General features: G+C 46.5%; 1 protein-coding gene and 1 non-coding gene across 3 annotated transcripts in view; both read right to left on the reverse strand.

Moving 5' to 3' along the window:
- The window catches only part of safb (scaffold attachment factor B), a 101,806-nt gene that overhangs the window by 19,624 nt on the left and 64,417 nt on the right, over positions 1-17,765 (reverse strand). For both annotated transcript variants that reach the window (XM_072482861.1, XM_072482862.1), the window contains exons 15-19: positions 15,836-15,992; positions 13,803-13,924; positions 13,559-13,714; positions 6,181-6,450; positions 4,302-4,335 (exon numbers count right to left, since the gene is read on the reverse strand). In XM_072482861.1, coding sequence (XP_072338962.1) covers positions 4,302-4,335; positions 6,181-6,450; positions 13,559-13,714; positions 13,803-13,924; positions 15,836-15,992 — 739 coding nt within the window. The remainder of the gene's footprint in view (positions 1-4,301; positions 4,336-6,180; positions 6,451-13,558; positions 13,715-13,802; positions 13,925-15,835; positions 15,993-17,765) is intronic.
- On the reverse strand, positions 12,836-12,974 carry LOC140395813 (small nucleolar RNA SNORA42/SNORA80 family). Its single transcript, XR_011936324.1, has one exon. It is a non-coding gene; the product is annotated as a small nucleolar RNA SNORA42/SNORA80 family (small nucleolar RNA).

Here is a 17,765-nt window from a genome sequence, read left to right on the forward strand (position 1 = left end):
AAGGCCGCATGCCTCCTTGCCAATTCTGCCTTGATATCCTGTTATAAACGAAGACTGCTGCCTTGGCCCAATTCAGGACTCTCTCCTTCATCCGATAGCTATGAGAACACACCATCACCACTTGTGGTTTTGCCCGGTGAGCCCTGTCCAGCTCGATTTGGGGGGTGGGGGGGGGGTGCAAAAGACGCTATCATATCTGCTTCCACACCTCCACCGACAGCGCATTCCACGCATTCACCGCCCAGTGTTAAAAAAAAATAATTTGCCTCGCACATCTCCTCTATCAGGTTGCCCCTCAACCTCCGTCGTTGCAGTGAAAACAATCGGACTGCCGGTGGCGACCATGGAGTGAGCAGTCGCACATTTGGTGGCTCCTGCTCAGTGTGAATTTTTTTGGTCTTTTCCCTGCCCGAAGGGTGAAGTATTTGAGAGCAAGAGGTGCAGGAGTGCCCACGGAAGGTTTTACTCCTCTGGTTTGGTTGGTGGATGGATTCACGGACAAGGAGTGGTGCAAGAAGGAAATAGCTGCTGGAGCAACATTCTTCGTGGTGCGCCACAGGAAAAGATGGCGGGGGGCAAAGGGGCTGCGCTGCCTGCCCAGTGATCAAAGGAGCAGTTAATAGAGTTCCTCAATGATACATTTCGGCAGCAGAGGAAAGAGGCCCTGGAAGATCTAGCCATGGTGGTGGAACCGCTTAAATCTGGGAGAGGAGCAGAGGTTGGAGTCCTAGGGACTGGCAAACCAAAAAGTGGAGGCAGCAATAGAGAGCACGAGGAGTTGGCCTCGTTAATGGCGGAGATGGGAGTGATGGAAGAGAGCCCTGGGAGCGATGAAAGAGAGCCAGAAGATGCTGAGGGAGGAGGAGGAGAATCGCTCTAGAAGGCATAATCTCAGGACTGTCAGGATGCCTGAAGGCATTGAAGGTGCGGAGGCCAGCGTGTATGTAGCCAGAACACTGGAGAAATTGGTGGTGGTGGTTGGGGGTGCCTTGGGGGGTCCCTAGAGGTCAACCAAGAGCACAGGGCACTGATGAGGAGGCCGCAGCCGGCCAGCTGCTGAGGGAGACGGTGGTGCAGTTGCACCTCTTTCTAGACAAGGAGAGGGCAAGGCAGACCAGGAAATGTACCTGGGAAGGGAATGAGGTGTACCAGGATCTGGGAGCAGAACTGGCGAAGAGGGCCGGGTTTAACTGGGTTACGGCTGCCCTCAAAGGGGGTGAGGTTTGGAGTATTGTACCCAGTCTGCCTCTGGATGACTTTCCAGAAGCGAGGTTGTTATTTCGGTACGCCAGAGGAGGCAATAGGAGTTTGTGAAGGACAATGGACTGGGAGGAATGCATTGAACCTTTGGAGAGTTTTGTGTGTTTTTAAAAAAAGTTTTTGATGGTGGGTTTTTGGGGCAGGTTTTTTATTTAAAACGGGGGAACAACAATGGTGAGTGCACCTTTTGTTACACTTCAGGGAGGGTGTTGGGGGAGGGGGGTGGAAGAGAGAGAGATGGAAAGAAGGGTGAATGGAGGCAGTGGGATGGTTGGTTAGGGGCTACCATGCTAGCTGGGCGGGCTAGTTAACGGGAATGGGGGGTTGCCAGGAAGCAGGCGTTGGGGAGCACGAATGTGATGGTTAGTGGAGATGCTGGTGCTTCTGGTAAATGACTATGCCCCAAATTGGGGCGATGTAGATTTTATGAGATGGGTGCTAGGAAAGACTTGGGAATCGTATCGGCTGATTATGGGGGAGGGGGGGTTTTAACATAGCTATAGAACCAAGCCTGGTCCGGTTGACGGAGGATGTCGGCAGTGGCCCAGGAGCCAAGGGGGCCCAAGGAGCACGACGGGGGCAAAGGCGTTTTCATTCTTCTCCCATGTGCACTGGGTGTACTGCCGGATTGCTTTTTTAATGCGAGACAAGACATTGCAGGCGGGGGTGGTCGTCTCTAGGTACTTCGGGGGATGAGGGGTGCCCACTTTTCATGTTCTTCTTTGCCTTGTCGACAGAGCTGCTGGCAGTGGTGCTTAGGGCGTAGAGGGACTGAGTTTGGGGGGGCACGTTGACCACTGTGTCTCATTGTATGCTGGTCACTATTTCAGACTCGTTGGACAGTATCGGAGGCAATATGGGGATCCGATAGGAATTTGGCCACTTTTCGGGATCCATGAATATGGGGAAGAGCAAAGTGTTCCCGATTGAGACTAGAGGACAGGAAATAAGATTAGGAGACACACCGTTTATGATGGTGGGGGCGAACTTTAGATACTCTGGTATCCAGGTGACGCCGGGCTGGGCGCAGCTGCACAAGTTGAACCTGGCTCGGCGGGTGCAGCAGATGAAAGCGGATTTCAAGAGGTGGGATGTGCCCCTGCTGGAAGGGCGGGTGCAGACAGAACAAATGATGGTGCTACCAAGGTTCCTCTTCATGTTCCAGAACCTCCCAATATTCGTCCCACGAAATGTTTTAAAGGCCATTGCTCTAATCCCGGGATTTGTGTGGGCGGGGAAGACCCCGCGATTTAGGAGAGCTTTCTTGGAATGGGGACTTATTGTTATGGTTAGGAAATGGATCGCGAGGAAGGGGCCGGATGGAGGCGGCATCGTGCAGGGGAACATGTTTATGGGCTTTGCTGTTGGCACCTCTACCATTCTCGCTGACCAGTTGGAGCATCTACCGTTCTGTGATGTGAAGATGCCGGCATTGGATAGGGGTGAGCACAGTAAGAAGTCTTACAACACCAGGTTAACACTTCTTACTGTTCTCCGTGAGCCCAGTGGTGGTGTCGGCCCTAAGGGTGTGGGGGCAGTGGAGGCAGCATTTGGGGTTGTAGGGTGCCTCAGTGTGGATACCATCCTGCGACAACCATAGGTTTGCGTGGTTTTGGGGTGGCGGCAGGCATGGATTGAGCGATTCGTTTATGGGGCAAAGTTGGAGGACCTGGATGAAGACTACAAGTTGCCCGGGGGAACGGCTTTAGGTACCAGGTCCGAGACTTTGCAAGGAGAGAGGGGTGCGGTCCTTTTCTGAGCTGCCGCCCCTGGGGTTGCAAGACAAGGTGCTGTTGAGGGATGAGATAGGGGACCGATGTATAGAAGGAGTTGATGGATCAGGAAGGAGCCCTGGTGGGGAACAAAGCGTAAGTGGGAGGAGGAGCTGGGAGGGAAGGTGGGGGCCGAGATATGGGCAGAAGCCTTGCGGTGGGCGAACGTAGCGCTTGAGGCTAAGTCTCATCCAGTTCAAAGTGATACATAGGCTTATAACAGTAGCAAAGATGAGTAGGTTCTTTGAGGGGATAGAGGATAGGTGTGGATGGTGTATGGGGGGGGGGGGGGGGCTCGTGAATCACATCCACACATCTGGGCGTGTCTAAGGTTGAAGGAGTTCTGGCAGGGGTTCGTGGATGTGATGCCCGAGGTGCTGGGTGTGGAGGTGATTCCTCGTCCAGAGGTTGCGATATTCAGGGTGTCGGAAGACCTGGGAGTTCAGGGGATGATACTGGCTGATGTTTTGCCTTTGCCTCCCTAATCGTCCGAAGATGGATTTTTCTCAGGTGGCAGGACAGTCGCCAAAAGCGGGGGTTTGGGTGAGCAACCCGGTGGAATTCCTGAGGCCGGAGAGGGTCAAGTTCATCTTGAGGGAGCCGGTGGATGGGTTCACCTGGAGGTGGTAGCCGTTTACGGATTTCTTTAAGGATTAAAGGGGTCCACAGGGAAGCTTAAGGAGGTTAAAATGGGGAAGGCGGGATGAGAGTAGGGGTGCAGAGTGGGTGTTGGCTGCTTTTGCTTGTTTATATGAAAATGCCTTGAATAAAACATTTTTTTTTAAAAAGTCTTAGACTTTATTCACCCTCTCCTTATAGCTAATACCCTCCAGACCAGGCAACATCCTGGTAAACCTCTTTTGTACCCTCTCCAAAGCCTCCACCATCCTTTTGGTAGTGTGGCGATCAGAATTATACACTATATTCCAAGTGTGGCCGTACTAAGGTTCTGTACAGCTGCAGCATAACTTGGCAGTTTTTATACTCAATGCTCCGACATATATAGTTAAGCATGTCGTATGCCGTTCCCACTTTCAGTGACCTGTGGACCTGTACACTCAGATCTCTCTGCCTGCCAATACGCCTAAGGGTTCTGCCATTTATTGCATGCTCAGTAAAAGATTTCCTTCTCTATAATTGATATTCGGTATGTATCAAGATCATATTGCCAGGAAACATATGACAATCCTGGTTTAAGATCTGAAAGTGACAATCCCAGAGTTTCCAAATCCGTAGACATAATTAATAAATTCAAGTGAAATATGTTACCTGTCCATCTCTATCACTGACTATGCCTCGAGAACTGTGAAAGAAAGGAACACAACAAAACTAAATGATTACAAGATTTCAGACTGCTAGAGCAAGAAACACATCAGCAAACCAGTTCCCAAAATACTATTTAAATATTTCATTCAACTACTGCGACTTTTAACTGTTAGGTAGTATGACTACAGCGGACATGGGGTTCCTCTTCCAGCTTAAGAGAAGATTGGAGAAGTTGATTGCCACTCTAATAAATGGTCAAATGGATCATTTCAAGTTCTGTTAAACATAGCACTATTAAGATAAATAAGTTGCACCAGAGTGGCATCTAACAGCAATCCATTTTAAACTGGATATCAATAATAATAATATTTATTAGTGTCACAAGTAGGCTTACATCAACACTGCAATGAAGTTACTGTGAAAATCCCCCAGTCGCCACATTCCAGCACCTGTCTAACTAGCACATCTTTCGGGATTTGTGGGGGGAAACTGGAGCACCTGGAGGAAACCCACGCAGACACGAGGAGAACGTGCCGACTCCAGTGACCCAAGCATGATCACCAAGAAATCCAATAGGAGGGGCAGCACGGTGGCAGTGGGTTAGCCCTGCTGCCTCACGGCGCCGAGGTCCCAGGTTCGATCCCGGCTCTGGGTCATTGTCCGTGTGGAGTTTGCACATTCTCCCCGTGTTTGCGTGGGTTTTGCCCCCACAACCCAAAGATGTGCAGGATAGGCGGATTGGTCACACTAAATTGCCCCTCAATTGGAAAAAAATTTATATTAAAAAAAGAAATCCAATAGGGAATGGTTGAAGCAATTAGCAGATGCATTTAAGGGGAAGCTGGACAAGCACACGAGGCAGATGCAAATGCAGGTTATAATGATAAAGCCAGGAGAGGAAAGTTGGAAGGCCAAGTGGAACACCAGCATGGACTTATTGGGCTGTACGTTCTGTTGCTGTGCTATCTTATGTATATTAGATATAAATTCTTCTCAAATACTTACTCATTCATGCCCAATGAAGGCAGCTAGGCCATACCAGATTATGCAACATTAAAGTTTGTTGAAGGGTTCCAGTTGATTTTAGATTGGTCAATTTCCAACTGAACAACTAAAAACTAAAGTTCAAGAGCAGTGGTACAGAGAACTTTTTGAGCACAAGTATTTCATTCCCTCTCATAAACTTCTTAATGTTTTAAAAGCAAACTTGTTTTTCTTCTCGCATTATACATCTCAATCCATTTATTTTCTGTGCCATTCTAGATATTTAAATGCCCCTGCACAGATACTTGCAATGGCCATGATGCATATCCTACAGGAACTTTTTAAACTGACTAAGTATTGTAGACTAGCATAGGCTCAATTTATTGTAGTAATAATAATATATAATAATCGCTTATTGTCACAAGTAGGCTTCAATGAAGTTACTGTGAAACGTCCCGAGTCGCCACATTCTGGCGCCTGTTCGGGGAGACTAGCACGGGAATTGAACCCACGCTGCTGGTCTTGTTCTGCATTACAAGCCAGCTGTTTAGCCCACTGTGCTAAACCAGCCCCATGGAAACTATATTCTGTAATCATTAGATTCAACCATATTCATTGCATTTCAAACATGATGAAATGGTAAATGACCTATTAACATTCACCCTACCCATCCGATAGCACAACCATGTGCATCATCCACCCCAATTGCTAGAATTATTAACTCTAGGATAGACAAAAAGCTCACTAAAAACCTGCTATAATTTTCAGGTTATCACCCTCTGACAATCCAAGTACATTTCAACAGATCCATGTGACATCTCTCCCGTCCTGATGCATCACAACGTCCATTGGACCATCATACAGAGACAATCACAGGTTCTATGAATTCAATACACACCCAGAATCACGCCTGTCTGGGATCCGCTCAAGTTTCCAGTTGCCACGTGGTGGCCCTCTTCGTGGAGATTCGCGCCGAGGGCTGTGGTTGCGATGGGAGCCGTGATCAAGATGTCGATCGTGGTCTCTACCTGATTTGAGAACAATATCACGGCCCCGACTACCACGTCTATCATGGAATCCTTCAAGCCTCTTGTCAAATCTTCCTCCAAAGAGTCCTTCATCCCGACGTGGTGGGCCACTATCTCTGCGGTCAAATCGATCCATTCGCCTACATGAGAGAGATGATGTTATCAACAATATGACCAAACTCACTTTTGCTAGTGGAAAAATTAGTCAAAGACCAGTGAAAACAAAGCAGAGACCAAAATCTAGGCAAGATCCACATCTTAATATGGAGGTCTGAGGATTGGGTGACTAAGAACACTTATCTGGGACCTGGGTCTGAGGGCAATCCTGGCCAGGATAATTGCCTCCCTTTCTGCCAGCCGCAAAAAAAAAAGAATCTCTGGCAGTCACTCTAGCTCAGATTTAATTAAAATAATTTTGGTAATTGATGTCTCAAGTAGAGCTGCAAAGCTGTGGTGGGAAATAACTGGGGTTGCAAATTTGGATTTCGGGCAGATTAGGAAAGTGTACTGTACCTGATCTCAGAGCTTGATACCATACATGAAGAAATACAAATGCTGCATCTCTGCATCTTTAAACTTTGCATAATTAAGAAATTTATAAATTAACACTAAATGCCGTAACTCACTAACATTCACTTTCTGGAGAGTCCAGTGCACCCAGAAAATTGTATCAAAGTTTATTTTAAGCTTTAGATTTTCACCAACATCAACAAACTTGTTTCGATCAACAGCCTTCTCACAATTAATGCTGTGAACAAGTAGCTTTTGGGAAGATTCCCAAAATCACAGAATCCCTACAGTGCAGAAGGAGGCCATTCGGCCCGTCGAGTCTGCACCGGCCCTTGGAAAGAGCACCCAACCCAAGCCCATGCCTCCACCCTATCCCTGTAACCCCAACTAACCTTTTTGGACACCAAGGGCAATTTAGCATGGCCAATCCACCTAACCTGCACATCTTTGGACTGTGGAAGGAAACCAGAGCACCCGGAGGAGACCCACGGAGTTTGGTGTAAAGAAATCCTGTGGCACAGAGCAAAGACAGTAAGAAGTCTTACAAGTCCAGCAGGTTTATTTGGAATCACTAGCTTTCAGAGCGCAGCTCCTTCATCAGGTGAGTGATAAAGTGATCACCCGATGAAGGAGCTGCGCTCCAAAAGCTAGGTGATTCCAAATAAACCTGTTGGACTTTAACCTGGTGCTGTAAGGCTTCTTACTGTGCCCACCCCAGTCCAACGCCAGCATCTCCACAACAGAGCAGAGAGGTCTCCCAGTGTTGTCTTCTTGTGTGGAATTGGTTACCATATTTGCCTAAATATCAACGACTGCACTTCTAAATTAAATCCCTGGGTGTAAAGTGCTGTGGGGTGTCCTGGGAATGTAACAGGTACTGGATCAATTAAAATTATGCTTTTTAATCATAGTTAGATATTTCCCCACTTTACCATAGATTAAAAGCAGCACTTTACTAATAAGGATCTGAAATGTTTTAGCTAGGCACACTAACATTAGAAAATGCTATGGGTTCTGGAAATTTGCAACACAAATAGTACTCACTGCAAATGTCAAACTTGAAAGTATTAGATGACTGATTACATTTATGAGTCTGCCTGCAATGAGGAAGTGCCTCCCATTTAAAATCTAAGTTTATGTTGAGGAATAAATTGTGGATGTCAAACTACACACCAACACCATTTTCAGTTAGACTAAAAACCCTCAAAAGGAAATTCTTAATATAACCACCAATAAAATGTTTGTTACCATAGAATTTACAGTGCAGAAGGAGGCCATTCGGCCCATCGAGTCTGCTCCGGCTCTCGGAAAGAGCACCCTACCCAAGGTCAACACCTCCACCCTATCCCCATAACCCAGTAACCCCACCCAAAACTAAGGGCAATTTTGGACACTAAGGGCAATTTATCATGGCCAATCCACCTAACCTGCACATCTTTTGGACTGTGGGAGGAAACCGGAGCACCCGGAGGAAACCCACGCAGACACGGGGAGGACGTGCAGACTCCGCACAGACAGTGACCCAAGCCAGAATCAAACCTGAGATCCTGGGCTGTGAAGCAATTGTGCTATCCACAATGCTACCGTGCTGCCCTAAATACATAGTTGATATATTAGTGCTCAAGTAGTTTGTGTATGTAGCAAATATGAACGATTCAAAATTTGCTTTGAACAAAAAACTTAAAAAATTAAAATTGGGAGTATCAAAATTGAGAAATGTTGAGAAATTTCAACATTACAGCAACCATCAATAGAGTGAGATGGCCTGATAGAACAGGTTTATACAGCTATATATAGTTTATATCAACAGTCTTCCCACAATTAATGCTTTGAACCAGTAGCTTTTGGGAAGATTCCTAAAATCACACAGAATCCCCCCCTACAGTGCAGGAGGCCATTCGGCCCGTCAAGCCTGCACCGGCCCTTGGAAAGAGCACCCTACCTAAGCCCATGCCTCCACCCTATTCCCGTAACCCTGTAACCAAATTTCTCTTTATACAATATACAGCTTTAAACAGAGATTCTACTTGCAGCTGCAGCTTGTTAATTAGTTAATTGGATTAAACCAGTTTTCAGAGGCTAGATTCAACAGTATAAAGGGGACGCACCTTACAGTACTGAATGTGTGTGCATTAGAGTGTTAAAGTGAGAGTTTGGTGACTGAGATGAGGAGGGAGCATGGTGCTCCTTTCATTTCATACATTTCCTCAAAGAGCGTGATGGGAGCCGGGAGTTTACAGAGTGCAGCTGACTGGGAGTAGAGTTGGAGGGCGGAGTTCCAGTTGGTTCACAGGGCAGCTACATTCTGTACGGTAAGAGTTGTTTAAAAAAAATATTTTTGTGTTTGCTTTGTTTTTTGGGGGCAGCAAGCTTTATATCATTTAGCAGAATCACCAATTTTAGAGGGTTCACTTTGGAGAGTAGTAGCATTATATATATATGTTTTTTTAAGGGCCGAAAGGATGTTTAATCTTTTCTTTTTTCCCCCCCATTAAATCTCTTTGGGAGTTCAGATCAGAGGGGATGGGGGCTAGGGCAGTTGCATGCTCCTCCTGTAGGATGTGGGTGGTGAGGGACACCACTGGTGTCCCCATTGACTACACCTGCGGGAAGTGCACCCAACTCCAGCTCCTCAGAGACCACGGGAACTGGAGCTGGAGGAACTTCGGATCATCCGGGAGGCAGAGGGAGTGATATAGAGGAGTTACAGGGAGGTAGCCACACCCAAGGTGCTGGACTAAAGTAGCTGGTTTACAGTCCGGGGACGGAAAAGGGACGGGCAGACAGTGCAAGGATCCCTCGTGGCCGTTCCCCTTCAAAACAAGTGTAACGTTTTGGATGCTCTTTGGGGGGGGCTAGCTGCCAGGTCTCTGGCACTGAGCCTGGCTCAGAAGGGAAAGGGGGAGAATAGAAAAGCAATAGTGATAGGAGACTCAATGGTTAGGGGAACGGATAGGAGATTCTGTGGTCGCAAACGAGACTCCTGAAAGTTGTTGCCTCCAGGGTGCCAGGGATGTCTCGGATAGAGTCTACAGGATTCTTAAGGGGGAGGGGGAGCAACCAGAAGGCGTGGTGCACATAGGCACCAATGACATAGCTAAGGAAAGGGATGAGGTTCCAAAAACCGATTTTAGGAAGTTAGGTTGGAAGCTAAAGAGCAGGATAAGCAGAGTAGTGATCTCAGGATTGCAACCGGTGCCACGTGCAAATGAGGCAAGGAACAGAGAGCAAGTGCAGCTGAACACGTGGCTACAGGTCTGGTGCAGGAGGGAAGACTTCAGGTATGTGGATCATTGGGATATCTTCTGGGGAAGGTGGGACCTGTACATGAAGGACGGATTGCACCGAAACTGAGAGGCACCGATATCCTGGGTGGGAGGTTTGCTAGAGTTCTTCTGAAGGGTTTAAATTAGTTTGACAGGGGGATGGGAACCAGAGCTATGGATCAGAGAATAGGGCAGCTGTTGAACAGGTAGAAATAGTATGCAGCGAGTCTGTGAGGAAGGATAGACAGTTGATAGGGCAATCTTGCACTCTGAAATGGGTTAAAGTGTGTGTGTTTCAATGCAAGGAGTGTCAGGAATAAGGGAGATGAACTGAAGAGCATGGATCAGTACTTGGAACTACCATGTTGTGGCCATTACGGAGACATGGATTTCACAGGGGCAGGAATGGTTGTTAGATGTTCCGGGATTTAGATGTTTTCAGAAGAATAGGGAGGGAGGTAAAAGAGGAGGGGGTGTGGCACTGTTAATTAGGGTGTGCATCACAGCGACAGACAAGAAGGTAGTTGAGAAGGGTTTGTCTACTGAGTCAGTATGGGTGGAAGTCAGAAACAAAAAAAGGAACAGTCACTTTATTGGGACTTTTCTATAGACCCCCAATAGCAGCAGAGATATAGGAACAGATTGGGTGGCAGATCTTAGAAAGGTGCAGAGGTAACAGAGTTGTTGGCATGGGTGACTTCAACTTCCGTAACATTGACTGGAACCTCCTTACTGCAAATGGTTTGGAGGGTGCAAATTTTGTCGGGTGTGTAAACACAACAGTATGGGAAGGTTTTTAATTGGGGGGGGGGGGGGGGAGAATTATACTGCTATTAGACAGGAGCCGAGGAGCATGAAGTGGGAACAATTGTTCTTGGGGAAATGCACAACAGTAATGTGGGGTTGTTTAATGAGCACTTGCTGCGAGTGCTGGATAGTTTTGTCCCACTGAGATGAGGAAGGAATGGCAAGGTGAAGGAGCCTTGGGTGACAAGAGAAGTGGAGCTTCTAGTCAAGAGGAAGAAGGGTTGAGGAAGCAAGGATCTGGCACAGCTCTAGAGGGTTACAAGGTAGCCAGGAAGGAACTCAAAAATGGACTTAGGAGTGCTAGAAGGGGGCATGAAAAAGCCCTGGCGGGGTGGATTAGGGAAAACCCCAAGGCATTCTACACTTATGTGAAAAATAAGAGGATGATCAGAGTGAGAGTAGGGCCAATCAGGGATAGTGGTGGGAACTTGTTCCTGGAGTCTGAGGAGATGGGGGAGGCCCGAAATGAATATTTTGCTTCAGTATTCATTAGAAAGAGGGACCATGTTGCTCATGGGAACAGTGTGAACCAGGTTAATAGACTCGAACAGGGTGATATTAAGGAGGAGGGGGTGCTGGAAATTTTGAAAAGCATCAGGATAGATAAGTCCCCTGGGCTTGATAGATACACCCAAGGTTACTACGGGAAGCAAGGGAGGCGATTACTGCGCCGTTGGCGATGATCTTTGCATCCTCACTCTCCACTGGAGTACCGGATGGCTGGAGGGAGGCGAATGTTGTTCCCCTGTTCAAGGAAGGGAATAGGGAAATCCCTGGGAATTACAGACCCATCAGTCTTACGTCTGTGGTGAGCAAAATATTGGAAAGGATTCGGAGAGATAGGATTTATGATTATTTAGAAAAACATAGTTTGATTAAAGATAGTCAGCATGGCTTTGAGGAGCAGGCCATGCCTCACAAGCCTCATTGAATTTTTTGAGGATGTGACGAGACACATTGATGAAGGTCGGGCAGTGGATGTGATGTATATGGATTTCATTAAGGCATTTGATAAGGTTCCCCATGGTAGGCTCATTCAGAAAGTTAGGGGCATTTGATACAAGGAAATTTGGCTGTCTGGATACAGAATTGGCTCTCCGAAAGCTGGGCTGAGAAGTGGCAGATGGAGTTCAACCTAGATAACTGTGAAGTGATTAATTTTGGAAGGTCGAATTTGAATGCCGAATACAGGGTTAAAGGCAGGATTCTTGAAAGTGTGGAGGAACAGAGGGATCTTGGGGTCCACGCATAGATCTCTCAAAGTTGCCACCAGGTTGATAGGGTTGTCAAGAAGGCATATGGTGTGTTGGCTTTCATTAACAGGGGGATAGAGTTTAAGAGCCGTGAGGTTTTGCTGCAGCTTTATAAAACCCTAGTTAGACCACACTTGGAATATTGTGTCCAGTTCTGGTCGCCTCATTATAGGAAGGATGTGGATGCTTTGGAGAGGGTACAGGGGAGATTTACCAGGATGCTGCCTGGAATGGAGGGCATGTCTTATTAAGAAAGATTGAGGGAGCTAGGGCTTTTCTCACTGGAACAAAGGAGGAGAGGTGACTTGGTAGAGGTGTACAAGGTGATGAGAGGCATGGATAGAGTGGATAGCCAGAGACTTCTCCCCAGGGCAGAAATGGCTGTCACAAGGGTATGTAGTTTTAAGGTGATTGGAGGAAGGTTAGAGGGAAATGTCAGAGGTAGGTTCTTTACACAGAGAGTGGTGGGTGTGTGGAATGCACTGCCAGCAGAGGTGGGGGGGGGGGTCAGAGTCATTAGATACATTTAAGCGACTCTTAGACAGGCACATGAACAGTAGTAAATTGAAGGGATGTAGGTTCGGTTGACCGTAGATTAGGATAAATTGTCGGCACAACATCGTGGGCTGACGGGCCTGTACTGTTCTATGTTCTACAGAACACACCTTTAAACAAAATAACCAATTATTCTTTGTGCTGCCCACATCAGTGAAGCAGGCCTATGGATGATTCAGGCCAGTCAATGGTTTGGGACAGTGATTTGATTTTGCATGGAGTACACTATGAAGAGACCATGGGATGGATCCCACCATAAATCCATAGCCATGCAAATGGTATACAAAGAGTGATCCCACAGTGAGACAATCATGACTGCTCTTTAATTCCAACATTTCACCAGTCCTTGCTGACACTCAACAATTTAATCCCACAGACATACGTTTTCCCAATTTCTCCATATGCTGGGTGTCTAACTTAAGCAATGGTCAGGACTTTTGGGGGGGGGGGGGGGGTAACCCACCAGGAATTTGCATTTATATGGTGCTTTTCACAACCATCAGGTGTCTCAAAGCACTTTACGTCAATGAAGTTGTTCTGTGCTGTTGTAATGTGGAAAACACAGTTGTCAATTTGCACTCAGCAAGCTTCCACAAACAACAAAGTGATCATGGCCAGATAATCTGGTTGTGTAATTGACTTGAGGAATAAATATTGATAATTCTGATGTTTCATAATTGTGCCTTTGTAAAGTTCACTAATTTAACTCAACTGCAGCACATGCAGGATTCTCAAACTGTAAGCACATGCAAAAACCAATACTCTCAAGTGTTCTTAAATCCAAGGATGATGTGCACTTCCACCCTTAATTTTCCCCGTTTCAACATCATCACAGTCTGCTCTGAACCGTGACTCACCTGTCCACCTGCGTATCTGGAAACCCCCGACCTCGCTCTCGGTGATCAAAGTCATTGAACCTTTCTGGGCGACCAAACTCAGACCCGTGACTGCCATATCTGCTGTCACTGTCAAGGGCTATACGTTTCTGATCAGGCCAGTACTGATCGTCCCGTCTAGAAGAGGAGGATGAAACCCATTTTTAGTTTTATGCATAACAATTACGCAAAGAGCAATGAGCAGCATTACAGCTTAGACAGTTACCTATCACTGTCATATGGTCTTTTAATACCACCACGGCGTTCATGCTCATAGCGCATCTGCTCCTGCTGACGTCGGAGTTCTTCTTTCTCTCTATTAATTCGCTCCTGTTCACGCCTCCTCTCCTGTGTAAAGGAAAGACATTTAAGGATTAAGCAACGGAAGCCTAATTTTATTCTATATCGTTAGCATTGCTGCCACACGGCGCCGAGGTCCCAGGTTCGATCCCAGCCCTGGGTCACTGCCCGTGTGGAATTTCTTCCCGTGTTTGCATGGGTTTCGCCCCCATAACCAAAAGATGTGCAGGATAGGTGGATTGGCCACCTAGAATCATAGAAGTTTACAGCATGGAAACAGGCCCTTCGGCCCAACCAGTCCATGCCGCCCAGTTTTTACCATTAAGCTAGTCCCAGTTGCCCGCACTTGGCCCATAACCCTCTATACCCATCTTACCCATGTAACTATCTAAATGCTTTTTAAAAGACACAATTGTACCCGCCTCTACCACTACCTCTGGCAGCACATTCCAGACACTTACTACCCTGAGTGAAGAAATTGCCCCTCTGGGCCCTTCTGAATCTCTCCCCTCTCACCTTAAACCTATGCCCTCTAGTTTTAGACTCCCCTACCTTTGGGAAAAGATGTTGACTATCTACCTTATCTATGCCCCTCATTATTTTATAGACCTCTATAAGATCACCCCTAAGCCTCCTACGCTCCAGGGAAAAAAGTCCCAGTCTATCCAGCCTCTCCTTATAACTCAAACCATCAAGTCCCGGTAACATCCTAGTAACTCTTTTCTGTGCCCTTTCTAGTTTAATAATATCCTTTCTATAATAGGGTGACCAGAACTGCACACAGTATTCCAAGTGTGGCTGTACCAATGTCTTGTACAACTTCAACAAGACGTCCCAACTCCTGTATTCAATGTTCTGACCAATGAAACCAAGCATGCTGAATGCCTTCTTCACCACCCTGTCCACCTGCGACTCCACCTTCAAGGAGCTATGAACCTGTACTCCTAGATCTCTTTGTTCTATAACTCTCCCCAACGCCATACCATTAACTGAGTAGGTCCTGGCCTGATTCGATCTGCCAAAATGCACCACCTCACATTTACCTAAATTAAACTCCATCTGCCATTCGTCGGCCCACTGGCCTAATTGATCAAGATCCCTTTGCAATCCTAGATAACCTTCTTCACTATCCACTGTGCCACCAATCTTGGTGTCATCTGCAAACTTACTAACCATGCCTCCTAAATTCTCATCCAAATCATTAATATAAATCACAAATAACAGTGGACCCAGCACCGATCCCTGAGGCACACCACTGGTCACAGGCCTCCAGTTTGAAAAACAACCCTCTACAACCACCCTCTGTCTTCTGTCGTCCAGCCAATTGTGAATCCAATTGGCAACCTCACCCGTGAGCTTTAACCTTCTGCAACAACCTACCATGCGGTACCTTGTCAAAGGCTTTGCTAAAGTCCATGTAGACAACGTCTACTGCACTGCCCTCATCTACCTTCTTGGTCACCCCCTCAAAAAACTCAATCAAATTTGTGAGACATGATTTTCCACGCACAAAGCCATGCTGACTGCCCCGAATCAGTTCTTGCCTCTCTAAATGCTTGTAGATCCTGTCTCTCAGATACCTTCTAGCAACTTACCTACTACAGACGTTAGGCTCACCAGTCTGTAGTTCCCAGGCTTTTCCCTGCTGCCCTTCTTAAACAAGGGCACAACATTCGCTACTCTCCAATCTTCAGGCACCTCACCTGTGGCTGCCGATGATTCAAATATCTCTGTTAGGGGACCCGCAATTTCCTCCCTAGCCTCCCACAACATCCTGGGATACATTGGATGTAAATTAAATTGCCCCTTAATTGGAAAAAAATGAATTGGGTACTCTAAATTAGATGGGTGTTTCTCCATCTTCGACTGAATCAAAAGTAGCTGAACGTATACCCCTATATTTTTAATCATCAAATTGAATGATTTAACAATTGGTATTATTCCTGGATCCTGTTTTACCTGCTCAATTCGGATTCTCTCCCTTTCTAGCTTTTCCCGTTCTAGCCGTTCCCTCTCAAGACGCTTCCTTTCAATTTCAAGCCGCTCCCTCTCCCGCTGGAGCAGCTCCCGCTCTTCACGCTCTCGCATACGCTCTCTCTCCCATTTCTCCCGTTCTCTGTTAGAGGAAATCAACAGCAACACCAGTTATTGAAATAAAAGCACCAGTTAAAGGAAAGTTTCACAAATGTACATTCAATACAGATTTCCCCATGATCAACGAAAGCAACTGAGCATATCCATTGCTGAAATTATATTGCAAATGATTTTGTTTGCTTTGCCACATCAAAATAGTCAGCACTTTAAACAAAAAACACAATCTTGACTATCCCCATCTTACATCAGCTCCTGTGGAAAAACACAAAATAATTTCCCAAAGTTAGATCATACCCAAAAACTCATTATGAACCATGTCCAAACTTAGCACCGGGTTTGATCCAGAGTGAGTTTCAAATCCAAACTTATTAAAAGCACAAGCGTAGCTCATGTTCACCTCCACAACAGTGGCTCTACAAATTTGTTATTCCTAGGTTTATAATCTCACCAGCTTCTCCCGCTTATACAACTGATCCAAACCTGCAAAACCTAATCATCTCTACTGATTCCATTTCACATCCCTTTCATGGCTTTCTCAGTTCTCCATCCCAATCTATGCCAGATGGTCCTTTATCTTTGCTCTACTGTGACTCCCTTGTGCCATGTTATAAGAACCTCTAGCCATCTTGGGCCTTCCTCCTTAAAACTCTCCATTTGCCTGCTGTATCCGCAGTCGTAAAAATCTGCAAAAGACCTTTTATTTTATTTTTAAATATACTTTAAATTCAAATTTTTCATTTTATACAATACAAAACCACAAGAACCATTTACATATATTAAAACCCGCAACATACCATACCTTCTCACAGTATCTAACTCCTCCCTGTCCTAACTCCCTCAACAACTGGACAAATTCCTTGAAGTAAATAATGAACGGCTGCCACCTCCAATAGAATCCCTCAATTGCTCCTCTCAGGGTGTATTTGACTTTCTCAAGTTATAGGAACTCCATCAGGTATCCCAGCCACAACAAGGCACTGGGGAGACCGAGACCCACACCCCAACAGCACTCGCCTCCAGGCAATCAGCAAAGGCCCAAACATCGGTCCCCACACACACGTCTGCAGCGCAAGCAAGTTTGACACCCCGAATATGGCCACTAAAGAACTGGGCTTCAGCTCAATCTTCAGAATCGTCGACATGGTGCTGAAGAAAGAGTCCCAGAAACCCACAAGCTTTGGGCAAGATCAGAACATGCGCGTGTGGTTAACCGAGCCACTTGAGCAGTGCTCGTTCCTGTCCTCCACCTCTACAGAGAAGCAACTCATTCTGGACTTGCCAGTTGCAACCTAAAAACTAAGTTGCATCAAACTAAGCCTCGCGCACGAGGACGTGGAGATCACCTTGCGAAAGGCCTCACTCCACACCTCATCCTGTATGGGCCCTAGCACCTTCTCCCACCTAACCTTAAACCCCGCCACTGACACCGAATCCTCAACATAATCAGTCCATAATGTCGGAAGTGCTCCCTTCTTCCAACCCTGAAACCATAAGAACCCTCTGCATTAGAGATGTTGGCGGTGCCACGGGGAATGTCAGAAAAATCCTAAGATATCTAACTAAATCTGAACCGCAGAGTCCACGCTTCCCGACAATTCCTCTAGACTGGCAACCCCCCATTCCAGCCCCTTCCCTTCCCACCCCCCGAACGTGGCATCCAATATCACAGGCTCACACAGATAATTTGCACAAATGGGAGCCAGCTTTGACATTGACCAATTTATCGCCAACATTTTCTCCATATCTTCAAGTGGAAATAACCACTGTATTTGGCGAATACTTTGTTGGTGAGAAC

The sequence above is a fragment of the Scyliorhinus torazame genome, chromosome 18, assembly GCF_047496885.1.
Source record: "Scyliorhinus torazame isolate Kashiwa2021f chromosome 18, sScyTor2.1, whole genome shotgun sequence".
Taxonomy (NCBI): Eukaryota; Metazoa; Chordata; class Chondrichthyes; order Carcharhiniformes; family Scyliorhinidae; genus Scyliorhinus; species Scyliorhinus torazame.